Below are 15,871 nucleotides of genomic sequence, written 5' to 3' on the forward strand. Positions count from 1 at the left end.
ATTTACCACTTGACCTGATTTTGAGTGTATCCCAGTGTATAGAACAGCGACCCCACAGCTGGGTTTTATATTGCAGTTTCATACACATTTCTGATACACACGGTGCATTTTGGCGGGCCGTCTTGTGATTGGCTGGTTTGCGCACGTGGGCGGTAACAAACGGAAGCTCCGCCCAGAAGCATGGCCTCGAGCAGTCGCTAATTAAATGCCTAATGGACCACACCTCGCCTCGGAAGTGTCAGCTCGACGTCATTGGATTTACTGGATTAAATACATACAGGTAATACTTATATTTATAAATATAGTTGCATTTTTGCATGAAGTGTTTCCTATTGGCAAGAAAGTGTAACTTGTGACTTACAATTACTGTAAAATGCTATATATTTACCACAATGTTAGCTGAGCTAGCTTGAGTGGCTATCAACATGTCCTGCTCATTAAGCCTCAGGCTAAAGAGGTGGAGGACAGCAGGTAGAGATGAGGACAGAAGTAACATTGCCAGCAGGTCAAATTTGGTAGTTTTGTTTTTAAAATGAAAGCTAGCTAGGTTAAGTTGAGCTGTGGCTATCGCATGGCTTAACGAGCAGGGCGTAGCTAGTTAAAGCCTTAACTTTTACTACAGATATTGTGTTTGTTTTATAGAATTAAATATTTTCTTAGTAGCCCAACATTATTTTGTTTAAATATGAAGTTGCAGTGACACAGGAAGGCTGTGATATCATTAATATGAGTGCTTTCAGGCCATTAAATAAATGTAATGTGTTTATGATGTTCTGTTAGTGTACTAAACCTGTAAGATAAATTAATTGGTACCATAGTAACCAACCACAATGATCAATATACAAAACATGCTGTGTGTAGAGTGTTATTTAAAAAAAAAAAAAGTTAAAAACAGTGTTTTTATATTCTTGACTTTATTTAACTAACTTTGTGAAATTGATAGTTCTCATATAAGAAATGCTTTAACCATAGAACATTTCACATACCAAAATACTGTACATTTCCATCTAGCTTCAGGTGGAACATGATTTTTATTGCTTTTGTTAGCAGTTTGTTAGCACAACCTAACCAGCACACCATAGATGATACTGACCATTACAGACTGGTAGAACAAGTCATCAAATGCTGTGTTCATCAGAGTGTAGTTTTATATAATGATTTATATAATTATATAATGTTTTTATTTTTATTTTTTATTCCTTTTTACAGGGCCTTGATGATGAAATGGCTCCAAAGATGTGTGGAACCACAAATCCCCCATCCACAACTGATGATACTGAAGAGGTATGTCCTCACAAAAGATAGATTTTTATTAATATCTTGCTCTGATTGTTAATATCAGAAAAGTTGTCAGTGAGTTTTAAAGCAAGGTTTTCCTCTGTCTTTCTATCAACAGTAGAATGGTTTATTTTATTTTTTTATTCAGATGTCAAATGTCCTCTCTAGTATCACGTTCCCAGGACTTTCTCTTTATTGTCTTTTGTCTCTGTTTCATCTTCTACAGCTGACCACTGAGAGCAAGTGCAGCCATATAGCCGTCAGCCACCCGAATCAGACTAGTCCAGAGCTCAGCCCACTCACCAAGGTTGGAGAGGTAAATTAAATCTCATGTACAACTTATTTGTGGCAAAATGTTAAATCTACCAACCTATTTCAATATATATATATATGTGTGTGTGTGTGTGTGTGTGTGTGTGTGGTCGCCTGAGTAGAACATGCTTTATGTGGACAGGCGCCTGAGTAGAACATGCTTTATGTGGACAATGGAATGGAAGGACATTTGTCTAAACGTGCTTTTTCAAGCTTCAGTCAGTATAATATCTGAGTGTATGTGTATCAAACACTGAACCCCACCCAAACATGACTTGGGAGGTCCATACAGTTTACAGGGTCCTGTCCCCAGAGGCATCACTTGGGTTTTTAAGAACACTTGGACTGCCTGCATTGGATCTGTATGTTGGTTTAATGTGAATGCTAAGTTGTTTGGTTACATGTACTGGAAAGTCACCCATTCAACAGCACTGATGAAAATTCATGACAAGATGTCATTTAAAAAGAATCATAGCAAATCTTAGAACTATAGAAGGACTAACCCCTCACTCCATGTAAAAGCTTACAGTCAATTATTCTAGAAGTCCAATCATTTCTAGGAAGTGGGCTGACAATCGATAAACAACAAAGTAATCAAATGCTGTATTCATCAGTGTAGTTTTCATAGTCTACAGACTGTAGTCATGTGGCCTGTTCAGTGACTAAAGAACCGTTTCAGAGACTACATGTTTTCCACAAAACACTCACTGAAATACAGCCATGATATCTTTTCACTGAATGCTACACAGGGAACATCTTGTCTTCAAGATATTTATTATAATTTCTTTTTTTTCTTCTTTTTACAGGGCCTTGATGATGAAATGGCTCCTAAGATGTGTGGTACCACAAATCCCCCATCCACAACTGATGATACTGAAGAGGTATGTCCTCACAAAAGATAGATTTTTATTAATATCTTGCTCTGATTGTTAATATCAGAAAAGTTGTCAGTGAGTTTTAAAGCAAGGTTTTCCTCTGTCTTTCTATCAACAGTAGAATGGTTTATTTTATTTTTTTATTCAGATGTCAAATGTCCTCTCTAGTATCACGTTCCCAGGACTTTCTCTTTATTGTCTTTTGTCTCTGTTTCATCTTCTACAGCTGACCACTGAGAGCAAGTGCACCCATACAGCCGTCAGCCACCCGAATCAGACTAGTCCAGAGCTCAGCCCACTCACCAAGGTTGGAGAGGTAAATTAAATCTCATGTACAACTTATTTGTGGCAAAATGTTAAATCTACCAACCTATTTCAATATATATATATATGTGTGTGTGTGTGTGTGTGTGTGTGTGTGTGTGTGTGGTCGCCTGAGTAGAACATGCTTTATGTGGACAGGCGCCTGAGTAGAACATGCTTTATGTGGACAATGGAATGGAAGGACATTTGTCTAAACGTGCTTTTTCAAGCTTCAGTCAGTATAATATCTGAGTGTATGTGTATCAAACACTGAACCCCACCCAAACATGACTTGGGAGGTCCATACAGTTTACAGGGTCCTGTCCCCAGAGGCATCACTTGGGTTTTTAAGAACACTTGGACTGCCTGCATTGGATCTGTATGTTGGTTTAATGTGAATGCTAAGTTGTTTGGTTACATGTACTGGAAAGTCACCCATTCAACAGCACTGATGAAAATTCATGACAAGATGTCATTTAAAAAGAATCATAGCAAATCTTAGAACTATAGAAGGACTAACCCCTCACTCCATGTAAAAGCTTACAGTCAATTATTCTAGAAGTCCAATCATTTCTAGGAAGTGGGCTGACAATCGATAAACAACAAAGTAATCAAATGCTGTATTCATCAGTGTAGTTTTCATAGTCTACAGACTGTAGTCATGTGGCCTGTTCAGTGACTAAAGAACCGTTTCAGAGACTACATGTTTTCCACAAAACACTCACTGAAATACAGCCATGATATCTTTTCACTGAATGCTACACAGGGAACATCTTGTCTTCAAGATATTTATTATAATTTCTTTTTTTTCTTCTTTTTACAGGGCCTTGATGATGAAATGGCTCCTAAGATGTGTGGTACCACAAATCCCCCATCCACAACTGATGATACTGAAGAGGTATGTCCTCACAAAAGATAGATTTTTATTAATATCTTGCTCTGATTGTTAATATCAGAAAAGTTGTCAGTGAGTTTTAAAGCAAGGTTTTCCTCTGTCTTTCTATCAACAGTAGAATGGTTTATTTTATTTTTTTATTCAGATGTCAAATGTCCTCTCTAGTATCACGTTCCCAGGACTTTCTCTTTATTGTCCTTTGTCTCTGTTTCATCTTCTACAGCTGACCACTGAGAGCAAGTGCAGCCATACAGCCGTCAGCCACCCGAATCAGACTAGTCCAGAGCTCAGCCCACTCACCAAGGTTGGAGAGGTAAATTAAATCTCATGTACAACTTATTTGTGGCAAAATGTTAAATCTACCAACCTATTTCAATATATATATATATATGTGTGTGTGTGTGTGTGTGTGTGTGTGTGGTCGCCTGAGTAGAACATGCTTTATGTGGACAGTCGCCTGAGTAGAACATGCTTTATGTGGACAATGGAATGGAAGGACATTTGTCTAAACGTGCTTTTTCAAGCTTCAGTCAGTATAATATCTGAGTGTATGTGTATCAAACACTGAACCCCACCCAAACATGACTTGGGAGGTCCATACAGTTTAGAGGGTCCTGTCCCCAGAGGCATCACTTGGGTTTTTAAGAACACTTGGACTGCCTGCATTGGATCTGTATGTTGGTTTAATGTGAATGCTAAGTTGTTTGGTTACATGTAATGGATAGGCACCCTATTAGTTATACTGGGCTACAAGAAGTCAGCTCCTGGCACTGAGGCTAACCACAAATTCTCCATCTACAATTAAAAAAATATGAAGGAGGTATATCTTCATATAGGATATGCTTTAAATAAGCTGCATTCAAACATTCAAAGGAAAAAACAAAAACTCAGATAATATCTACAAGGGCTAATTTCTGCACAAACCTTCAATTTCAATCTCATCCAGCGACTTCCCCTGCATGCTGGAAAGGTTTCCTTTCTCCATTGACAAGAGGAGTTTGGAAATCTTAGCCAGTTGTGTTGTGGGAACTGGTAATCTGTAGAAGTCGCGGTGAACGCAAATGTGTTCATCAGAGTGTAGTTTTCATAGTCCACGGTCTACAATATTTTTTGTTTGTTTTTTCCTTTTTACAGGGCCTTGATGATGAAATGGCTCCAAAGATGTGTGGTACCACAAATCCCCCATCCACAACTGATGATACTGAAGAGGTATGTCCTCACAAAAGATAGATTTTTATTAATATCTTGCTCTTGATTGTTAATATCAGAAAAGTTGTCAGTGAGTTTTAAAGCAAGGTTTTCCTCTGTCTTTCTGTCAACAGTAGAATGGTTTATTTTATTTTTTTATTCAGATGTCAAATGTCCTCTCTAGTATCCCGTTCCCAGGACTTTCTCTTTATTGTCCTTTGTCTCTGTTTCATCTTCTACAGCTGACCACTGAGAGCAAGTGCACCCATATAGCCGTCAGCCACCCGAATCAGACTAGTCCAGAGCTCAGCCCACTCACCAAGGTTGGAGAGGTAAATTAAATCTCATGTACAACTTATTTGTGGCAAAATGTTAAATCTACCAACCTATTTCAATATATATATGTGTGTGTGTGTGTGTGTGTGGTCGCCTGAGTAGAACATGCTTTATGTGGACAGTCGCCTGAGTAGAACATGCTTTATGTGGACAATGGAATGGAAGGACATTTGTCTAAACGTGCTTTTTCAAGCTTCAGTCAGTATAATATCTGAGTGTATGTGTATCAAACACTGAACCCCACCCAAACATGACTTGGGAGGTCCATACAGTTTACAGGGTCCTGTCCCCAGAGGCATCACTTGGGTTTTTAAGAACACTTGGACTGCAATATTTTTTGTTTGTTTTTTTCTTTTTACAGGGCCTTGATGATGAAATGGCTCCAAAGATGTTTGGAACCACAAATCCCCCATCCACAACTGATGATACTGAAGAGGTATGTCCTCACAAAAGATAGATTTTTATTAATATCTTGCAGTGGTGGACAGTAACGAAGTAAATGTAATTCGTTGCTGTACTTAAGTAGCTTTTTTGCGTATCTGTACTTTACTGAAGTATTTAAATTTGGGAAGACTTTTACTTTAACTCCACTACATTTCAAAGTCAAATATCTTACTTTTTACTCTACTACATTTTCAAAATCAGTCGTTCCTTTTTATTTATGAGTAGATAAAAACTTAACTGGTCAAACGAGCCACCAATCACAGTAGCCTACAACGTGCGCGCTTTGTTTTGAACTTGCCTTGGTGGTATCTACTAAGCGCGAACCAGAGCCGTTAAATATGAGAGTTGCGACCATAGACAGTATATAAGAGGTTGCGACACACACAAGGTTGTTCGACTTGAACCGGCGCTGCACAGACCGATCAGTTTATATGACATCAAAGTATAGAGCGAAATCGCGAGAGCGATTGAAAAGCATACAGAGCCGTCTACTCTCTAATCGCTCTTGCGGTATTTTAATGTCATTCACCGATTGGTCTGTGCAGTGTGCCGTTTCAAGTCGAACAAGCCAACTGTGATCTCGCCGCTGCGCGGTCACGTGATTCGTGTAGCTCTCAATAGTTCCAAACAATTTGTGTTGCCAATAATTTTAAGCGGGGCAGAGAGCAGCAGCTTTTATTGCAGCAATTATCGGTAAATACTGACGCATAATGAACATTGCTTATTACCTTGACACTAAAATTACTTGCATATAATAGATTTTTTTTTTCTGAGGAGTAGCAGAAACACTGCATTAATACGTTTTGGTGTTTAATTTTGTAGGGAAATTGGCTGGTCCCATAATGTAGTGTGTGTATATATATATATTCAATGGCATTGTGCAGGTTTATGTGAATGTATCATAACATTAGGATGTTTATAATTATGACCATAGACGCTTGTGAAAAATATGTACAGTAAATACTGTAAATGTATTATACCTTATGGGATCAGTCCCCTTCTGTCCAAAATTAAACACACAAAAAATGTATTCAATTCAAATTTATATAACTAATTAATGTCATTTTATTAATAGATTGATGTGCCAAGAGTGACAGTCTTCACGTAGACTGAGTTAAGCAAGAGTCTTGTGACAAAAATTATAATAGGACATTATAGCATTAAAAAAATCATAGTACTTGGATACTTAAGTACATTTGAAGGCAAATACTTTTGTACTTTTACTCAAGTGAATGTTTAAAGGCAGCACTTCTACTTTTACTTGAGTAATATTTTACCTTGAGTATCTTTACTTTAACTCAAGTACATGGTATGTGTACTTCGTCCACCACTGATATCTTGCTCTTGATTGTTGATATCAGAAAAGTTGTCAGTGAGTTTTAATCAAGGTTTTCCTCTGTCTTTCTTTGAAGGAAGAGGCCACCACTCAGAACAATGCTCAACTTGCAAAACTCACACTTGCACAAATCATTGTCTTCAATCGAAGACGTGCTGGGGAAGTTTCGAAAATCCGCCTCAAAAGTTTTCATGAAAGGGACAACACAAAGCTCCATGAAGATGTTGCACTGGGGTTGTCGAAGACTGAACAGAAGCTTTGTAACTATTTCAGCCGAATTGAAATCATGGGGAAAAAGGGCAGAAAGTTTGCCGTTCTGGTCACACCAAGTGTGGTGGATGCTTTGTCACTACTTGCCAGTAGAAGTACTGAATGTGGCGTTTGTGCCACAAATGTCTTCCTGTTTGCAAGACCAACGTCAATGAGCCACTACAGAGGACAGGACTGTTTGCGTGTTCATGCAAGCCAGTGTGGAGTTAATTTAAAACACAATGAACTTGATCAGGTTGCAGATTTCCTGGGTCACGACATTCGTGTTCACCGCGACTTCTACAGATTACCAGTTCCCACAACACAACTGGCTAAGATTTCCAAACTCCTCTTGTCAATGGAGAAAGGAAACCTTTCCAGCATGCAGGGGAAGTCGCTGGATGAGATTGAAATTGAAGGTTTGTGCAGACATTAGCCCTTGTAGATATTATCTGAGTTTTTGTTTTTTCCTTTGAATGTTAATTTATAAACATCTAGACTTGGCGTCGTCAGCATCCTTTTCCAAGAAAAAAAAATCACCTTTCATGTCCAAATATGAGTCGAGGACTACTATTCAGAAATATAAACTTAAGTCTACAGTATGGCTGGACAGTAATTCAAAATTATGTTTGTGTAGGTGCAGTCGAATTACGTTAATATTAACATATCATATTGTGTAATCATTTATCTTATGTGCTCATGGACCACATTAAACATAAACGGGTATAAAACGGGTATAATAGCTCAAAACTACTCAAGTAAAAATAGTTACTTTGCAAAACTGCAGCCAGTGATGAGTCCAAAACCAGCACATCCAGTGCAAGTAGACTTTGACTATTTAATTTTACTTAACATTATTTTATTTATCCACTATATTGACAAGGCCTTTTTGGAGGATATTGGTTTACGTGTGGCCTTTTTGTGCACTTGAGCTTAACTGAGACTTGAGAGTTTGTAGACGCTTAAATAGATGCTTCACCCCAAAATGAATATTCTGTCATTTACTCACCCTCAAGTTGTTCCAAACTTGTCTTTGTTCTGCTGTACTAGTCAATGGCTGGCAAGATCTGCTTGGTTACAAAAATATATAAAATATCTATCTTTGTGTACAGCAGAACAAAGAAATGTATACAGGTTTGGAACAACTTGAGGTTGACTACATGAAGACAGAATTTTCATTTTTGGGTGAACAATCCCTTTAAGAGGCTGTTGTGTCGACCCTGATTTATTGCACTATTGAGGTGTTCAGTTTTATTTAGATTTTAGAAAATAAACATGACTTCTCATTTTACAAATCAATTGTTTCTTATTTTCACCTGCATCTCTCAGGTGTCAAGGACTAGTGCATCTTTGAGCCTTAATTTAGTACAATAGTGGAGCGGCTAAGTGATATTATCATTCAGTTTATGATACAAGCGTGAAAATTGGCATGAGCAGTCTCCATGGGTCACTTGACAAGAAAATTGTCCGAGCCACTTGAAATTTCAAGATTTTTAATTTTTCAAGATGGCCGAAAAATTGCATTAGCAGTCTCTGATGGTCACTAGACAATAAGCCACCTACAGCTACTTGAAATTTCAAGATGGCCACCACCTTAGTGGAGCAATTAGGCTCATGACAATTTTCATGCTTGCAATTTCAAGTAGCTGTAGGTGGCTTATTGTCAAGTGACCCACACCCAAAGAGACTGCTCATGCCAATTTGCATGCTTGTATCACCAAATAAACCACTATATCCCTTAACTGCTCCACTAAGGTGTCAGCCATCTTGAAAAATGGCCACCATCTTGAAATTTCAAGTGGCTCGGACAATTTTCTTGTCGAGTGACCCATGGAGACTGCTCATGCCAATTTTCACGCTTGTATCATAAACTGAACGATTCTGCCAAACATAAGCACTTAGCCACTCCACTACAAGTAAAATACTAAAGTACTGTTAAAATCACTTTTACTCAAGTCGTATTGGTATTGGTAACTTGTTGTAATAGAGTAATTTATGCTGCAAGGTATCTGACTTTTTACTCAGTATGGTTTTCAGGTACTCTTTCCACCTCTGAGTTTTACTAATGCCATTTTCCAGATGAGATTGCATTAAGTGATGCTGAAGACAGCAACACAGATCTCACCGCATCAGAGTTTGGAACTGTGGAGCCTATGGATATTGACTCTACAACCACAGAGCAAGATCATGACATGGGAGACTTTGGTATGTTAACTCAATTCATAGTCACTGCTGATAAAATGTATTTTTTCCTGTGACAAAAGTAACTTGTTAAATTATGTTTTCAACAGGATCAGTGTCATTTGTGTCGTCCAGAGTAAGTGAGAGTGTACCTCCCTCTGAAGGTAAGATTCAGATTCAAGAGGTTTATTGTCTATGCACAGAAAAAAACACAGTGGTTTATACCCTACAATGAAATTCTTACTTTGCCCAACTCCCTTAAAGGGATACTTCACCATTTTTTTCATATTAAACTATGCTATTCCCTTAACTAAGACGAGTTGCTACATACCTCTCTCGTCTCAGTGCGTGCACTCAATCGCACGCAGCGACACTTTGAAAGCACGTAGCTGAGCCCAGTTCATTCATTAGGATCCAAACAGAGATGAAGCTAGAAGCGACCAAACACCTCCACGTTTTCCCTATTTAAATACAGTTACACGACCAAGTATGGTGACACAACGTGGCACTTTTCTAAGCGTTTCTAAGCCACGTTTTATTTTGTGTCACCATACTTGGTCGTGTAACTACTCGTGTAACTGTATTTAAATAGGGAAAACGTGGAGATGTTTGGTCACTTCTAAATTCATTGCTGTTAGATACCATTGAATATACTGGGGTAAGCTAAGTGCTATCAAAGTGTCGCTGCGTGCTAGAGCGAGGTATGTATCAACTCGTCTTAGTTAAGGGAATAGCATAGTTTAAAATGAAAAAACGGTGAAGTATCCCTTTAACAGAAGGATTATTATGCACGTCTTTGTGATGTTTCCTGTCTCTGAAGTTTTAAACTATCAAAATGCAAGAGTAATCTTAAAGTCCGCGTGAACCGGAAGTTGCAAACGACTTTTCTCCAGTGTTATGACGTATTTCCCAGTGAAAAGGAATATTGAACAGAGGGCAGGGTTTTACTCTAGCGCTCCTCCTCTCCATCTCTGCTCATAACAGACTAACGGTTTGAGGGGAGTGGTTAAGTGTTTCCCAAACCAATTCTTCAAACCTACGTCATCGGAGAAGGTCCTCCAATGCAGAGGGGAGGGGCATTTTCAGATTTTGATTAAAGATTACGAAGCCAAAACATTTTTTTGTGTGGATTGACTTGCATGGATGAATTGTTCACCACAAAACGATCAATTTAGGCAAACAAAGTAAATATGGTCAATTTTGATTTCATGTGGACTTTAAAGAAAGAGATATAAATAAATAGCCCTAAATTTAACTGTACTGCATTTGTACAAAACATCTTGTCTGCAAGGGAGCATATACACTTACTTTATTATCAGGAAATGTATACTGAATTTGAGATAAAAGTATTATCAGGAAATGTATACTGAATTTGAGATAAAAGTAAAGTTACCTCCTTCTCTTCACATGTTCTCTTGATTGCCCATGAGTACGTTCTATTAATTCTCTTTTTAGCAAGTTAGTTAAAAGACTAAAAATGAATTGGTCTTGATGACTGAGTCACAACATGCCACAAAATCTGGAAGATTAAGAGGTTAAAAGTAGTATTAGGCTGATTGTTACGTACGGTTTCAATATCAAGACTAAACTTTCAGACCAAGTTCCATCACTATTTAGCTAACCTTATGAAATCAGATTTAAACTGAGAATCAGACCTTAAACCCCATAGTCTTTGTTTCATTTAAAATACGGTGTGTTGAAGTACAATGCCAAAATTACTTAAGACATGTTACTAATTGTAGTATTACTTACTGCAATTAATTCAAATATCAAAAGGTTTGGCCACATAAATAGATGAACAGTAAAGACATTCTAAAAATACACTCCATATTGTCCGCACTCTAATGTGGGCTAGTAAAGTTGGTGAAATAACATCGAGTGAGACACCAACTGATACCCAAAGTGAATTAAGAAAAGTAAACTGCAATTTCTTGTCAACTGTGGCATTAACTGAACTCATGTTTTGATGGCTTCAACTGGACAACACATTTTGTGATCTATTCATTTTTGTTTGCCTATCTTCCAGGGAATTATGCTGATGAGGAACATGGATCCAGAAGAGTGGCAAAGAAAGTGTGGTCTAAGGCTGAGGTCGCCACAGTAATGCGACACTTCAAAGGTCATATAAGCAGGGGAAAACTGGCCACCAAAACTGAATGCAGTCACTGCAAACTGGTGGAAGACCCCGTGTTGGCACAAAGAACAGTGCAAAATATAAGGGACTTTGTTCGAAATAGAGGAATAGCTGCAAAGAGGCAGTCAGAAAAAGAAAAGATTTAAATACACTAACACAAACATAGAAACACCACCACAATTGTCAAAGGAACACGCCGACCTTTTGGGACATTAGCTTATTCCCTGTATCCCCCAGAGTTAGACAAGTCCATACATACCCTTTTCATCTCTGTGTGTGCCGTAACTCTGTCTGACGCACCCACCGCTAGCCTAGCTTAGCACAAAGACTGGAGGTAAATGGCTCCAGCTAGCATACTGCTCCCAATAAGTGACACAATAACGCCAACATTCTCCTATTTACATGTTGTGATTTGTATAGTCACAGCATGTACAAATAACAAGGTCACATGAGAGACAGCCATCTTCTAACCGTTTACATACAGGGAACTATATTCTCATAGAATTAACTATATAGAAGACGAAGCACTGCTGGCTGGAGTGATTAGCGCAACCCTCTGAGCGAACTCTCTGCCCCTCACCATAGGGCTTCTCAGGCGCTGCGAGCAAATCCCTCCGCAGAAGTAGCAGTGCTTCGCCTTCTGAGAATATAGTTCCCAGTATGTAAACGGTTAGAAGATGTCTGTGTCTCATGTGACCTTGTTATTTGTACACGCTGTGACTATACAAATCACAACATGTAAATAGGAGAATGTTGGCGTTATTGTGTCACTTATTGTGAGCAGTATGCTAGCTGGAGCCGTTTACCTCCAGTCTTTGTGCTAAGCTAGGCTAGCGGTGGGTGCGTCAGACAGAGTTACGGCACGCACGGAGATGAGAAAGGGTATGTGTGGACTTATCTAACTCTGGGGGATACGGGATTAAGCTAATGTCCCAAAAGTCCAAAGTTCCTTTAATGTTTTAAAAAGTGTGGCTCTTGTGTTTTAAGTTGTTGTCTGCCAATTCTTATTGTCATGGCACTTGTGTTGTGTGACAATCTATTGTTTAGCTCTTACAGGCTGTTATCTGGCTGTTAGTCAGTGTCACCAACTAACACTGGTGATGTTAAGAGTTGTGTAATAAAATAATAATTCAAGTCCCATTAATGCTTGGTGGTGTCAGGTTAATGTGTATTTATGGTAATGAGCATTTATGTTAATGAGCAAGTATTTAAGTGACGTCATTGTCCCTTTAAAGTCCCAATAATGTTTGTTTTGGTCCCTATAAGTCACATATTCTTCAAAATGAGAACTGTCTCTATAAACCACAATAATTTTAGGGTGGTGTGTATCACGCTCTGAAGGGTGTATCTGAAGTCTAAAGTGTCCTGAATTTTTTTCAAATTTTTTTGAGTGTTTTAATCTAACTCTCATAGCTCTAGGACCTCAGGAAAGGGTAGTCCATCTAAACCACCACCGGGCCTGTTTGGAGAAAAAGTCTGGCTAATCCACATAAACCAGTATGTGTGTGTGTGTGTGTGTGTGTGTGTGTGTGTGTGTGTGTGTGTGTGTGTGTTTTTGTTTGCTTGTGTGTACCAACAGATTTTTACATTTTTAAATCCTTTATTATGATATATAATTATTTGTGAATTAAAGTATACTGAAGTGTTGCTAGTGTGTGCTGCATGTGCATTTGTGTGTGTGTGTGTGTGTGTGTGACACATGAACAGGTTCCTCAGAGCCAGTTTTAAGAAACTGGCAGCATCTTTGTCAGGGTGTGTTTGTCTCTCTCATGGCTGTCTTCCTACGTCCATGCAACTTGACTCTGCAACAGCAGCTGAACTGTCTGCACTGGGTCCAGCAACATTCTAGTTTTGAATAGATGAACAAACGATTCAGACAAGGGAGAACATAAGTAAGCCAATGGCTTATAATACCTCATCTAACTATTGCATATGAGTGCCTGTAATAGAAGCCTATGTTCCACCCTACCTAAGGATTAATTGCATACTGTAACCTATGCATGCATGTATTCAATGTTTTATGTAAGGGATAATGTACATCCAGCCGGTTGTTGATCCGGGCTGCATCTGGAACATGTGGATTCAATGTATTCCAGATGTGGGCCGGATCTGGGCCGACACTATGTTGCTGTCTGGGCCACGTCAGGGTGATGAGGACCCCGACACGAAGCGGGTAATAGCTATATTCCCAGTTTGAATAACCGTTTTGTTTTTCATGCTACTGCAATAACCAATGTTAAGTTTTTTTTTCTAATCCATAAAAAGCAACAAACAAATTAATTAGCAGTTCTTAGCTTGGTCTATAGCCCAAATATGATGTCCTTTTTCCCCACCAAAAAACGTTGTCGACTTAATAATCATCATTACAATTTCAAGAGCAATAATCAACCATAATGATTTTGTCATGATTTTGTAGCATCACTCCTATAATGACGATGGGCCCTATTTTGCACCGAGCGCAATTGACTTTGTACACCGACGCATGTATCATTCCTATTTTGCACCCGATGCACAGCAGACTTTTCCCTCCACAGACGCACGTCGGTAAATTAGAGAATGAATTTGCGCTCCTGGGGGGCGGTTCAGCGAAAAAAGGAGGCGTGTTCCGGCGCAAACGTTCCCAGGTGCTATTTTGCAGTTCCAGAAAACAATTCCGCCACAGACCAGGAAAAAACGTGCGTTATTCAGATGCTATTTTAAGGGCGCATGCTTGGCCATAATGTACAGAATGCGCATACACTTTGCTTCTCTCACATACACAGACGCAGCAGTTGCCATTTTTGCAAACCATACATAATTACAAGGAAAAATATTACCACACGAGGGAAATCATTGTGGTGTCCATGAAGATGTGAAAAAATAGGCATAAATCTAGCTTACACATTTACCCAAATTATTCAAGCTAATTGTAGTAATGACGGATCAAACCTGTTTGACCAATAGTGGGAAGACACATAAGGACACCTGACAAAGTGTATTTTACGGCCCTGACGAGAACATCGGTCTCCTCGGCTGTGAACCGCTCCTGGCGTGCGCCTGGCAAATCTGCCATTATAATAGCAATCCGCCATGGAGCAAGCGCCTGCTTTGAAAAGGAATGTGAGATGCTCTGATTGGTTTATTTCACGTTACGCCTAAACCACACCAATGAGTAATGTAGCTACTTCAGACCAACCCATTTTAGATTTGCGTCGGGCGCCCACAAAGTTACTTCCGTTTCGCGTTTGATATTTGCGTTTCAGATCGTTAAAATAGGGCCCTTTATGTTTATAGGCTATTCACATTATGCAAGAGATTAATCCCAAACACCCTAACTGGGCTCAGGTGCACAGGGTGTTTGGGATGTGTACACCTTCTTTGTATTTTTTATTCTTAAATACACATAAATGCCATGTCAGATGCAGCTTCTGTTCCACCTTTGCAGTGTAAAAATGGCTTTAGTTAATGCTTGAAAATGTTTTCATTTGTAACAGTCTGTAGAACTGTGATTGATTAAAGTAACTTGTTAAATTAAGGTATTTGAACAACACAGATACGCAGATTCATGTAGATTTAATAAGGTCATTATAAAAACTGTCCCCTAAAAAGGCTTAAAAATAAAATGTGTGTATGCTATATGTAAAGGGCTATATATTTATATCTACCGTTCCCACCCCAAAATTCCCGCCCCGATTCTGCTGATCTCAATCTTTTCTGGTTTGAGGAGAACAAGGCTGGATAGGGTGTAACAGGAGCGTAGTGGACATTCTAGTTGAGTAGGAAAGATGTGAATCATGAAGGTTCATGCCCAGTTTGTTAAGGGAGAGGGTAATTTGTTGGTTGGCAATGTATTATTTTTGTCAAGTTATTCAGTCACTTCTGAGGGGGCCGTTTCTGATTTGGTTGATCATGGAGAGGAAACCATTGGTCATAATCTTAATGGCAGAGTGGTCAATATTAAAACTGCCCTACAGCTCATTTGACTTAATTATATTAAATAATTATTTCAAGCTGTTTTGGAACAAAATGGTTTATTGTTACAAATATTTAATTACTATATGTAAGAACTTTGTTTCTCACAATAATTTGAGCTTGAATGGAATGGTTGAGCCTGCCTAGACAGCAACTTAAGCCACGTTTCCACCGACATTACCTGGAACAATTTGTCCCAGGAACCTTTTTTCCCAGGAACCAACAAAAAGTAAACCATCTCTTGATCTTACCATTTCAAAGTCAACATAAAATTATATTCGCAACCCACTTTACTTCTGTAATGTGATACATTTCTGACATTAGAAGGAAAAAAGATCATTAAGATATTGTTAAAGTAAATGTTTTCTTTCTTAACATCTTCCTTGTGA

At 38.7% G+C, this 15,871-nt stretch overlaps 1 protein-coding gene across 6 annotated transcripts in view; it reads left to right on the forward strand.

The window, feature by feature from the left end:
• Window positions 1-13,061, forward strand: part of LOC309476704 (uncharacterized protein) — a 13,210-nt gene extending 149 nt beyond the window's left edge. Inside the window, exons 1-12 of one of the 6 annotated variants that reach the window (XM_082139867.1) lie at window positions 1-280; window positions 1,210-1,284; window positions 1,505-1,688; window positions 1,733-2,875; window positions 2,928-3,976; window positions 4,798-4,872; window positions 5,094-5,183; window positions 5,549-5,623; window positions 7,044-7,635; window positions 9,296-9,421; window positions 9,508-9,561; window positions 11,424-13,061. The exon at window positions 1-280 is cut by the window's left edge and continues 149 nt beyond it. In XM_082139867.1, the coding sequence (XP_081995993.1) occupies window positions 3,809-3,976; window positions 4,798-4,872; window positions 5,094-5,183; window positions 5,549-5,623; window positions 7,044-7,635; window positions 9,296-9,421; window positions 9,508-9,561; window positions 11,424-11,677 (1,434 nt within the window). In that variant the 5' untranslated portion in view covers window positions 1-280; window positions 1,210-1,284; window positions 1,505-1,688; window positions 1,733-2,875; window positions 2,928-3,808 and the 3' untranslated portion in view covers window positions 11,678-13,061. Of the gene's footprint in view, window positions 1,689-1,732; window positions 2,876-2,927; window positions 4,079-4,116; window positions 5,184-5,548; window positions 5,624-7,043; window positions 7,636-9,295; window positions 9,422-9,507; window positions 9,562-11,423 lie in introns of those variants that run through there. The other 5 variants (XR_014198315.1, XM_082139866.1, XM_082139870.1 and 2 more) reach the window with 5 other exon arrangements.
• Window positions 13,062-15,871: the final 2,810 nt, after the last annotated feature.

Source organism: Leuciscus leuciscus (genome assembly GCF_965113295.1).
Source record: "Leuciscus leuciscus genome assembly, chromosome: 15".
NCBI classification, from domain to species: Eukaryota; Metazoa; Chordata; class Actinopteri; order Cypriniformes; family Leuciscidae; genus Leuciscus; species Leuciscus leuciscus.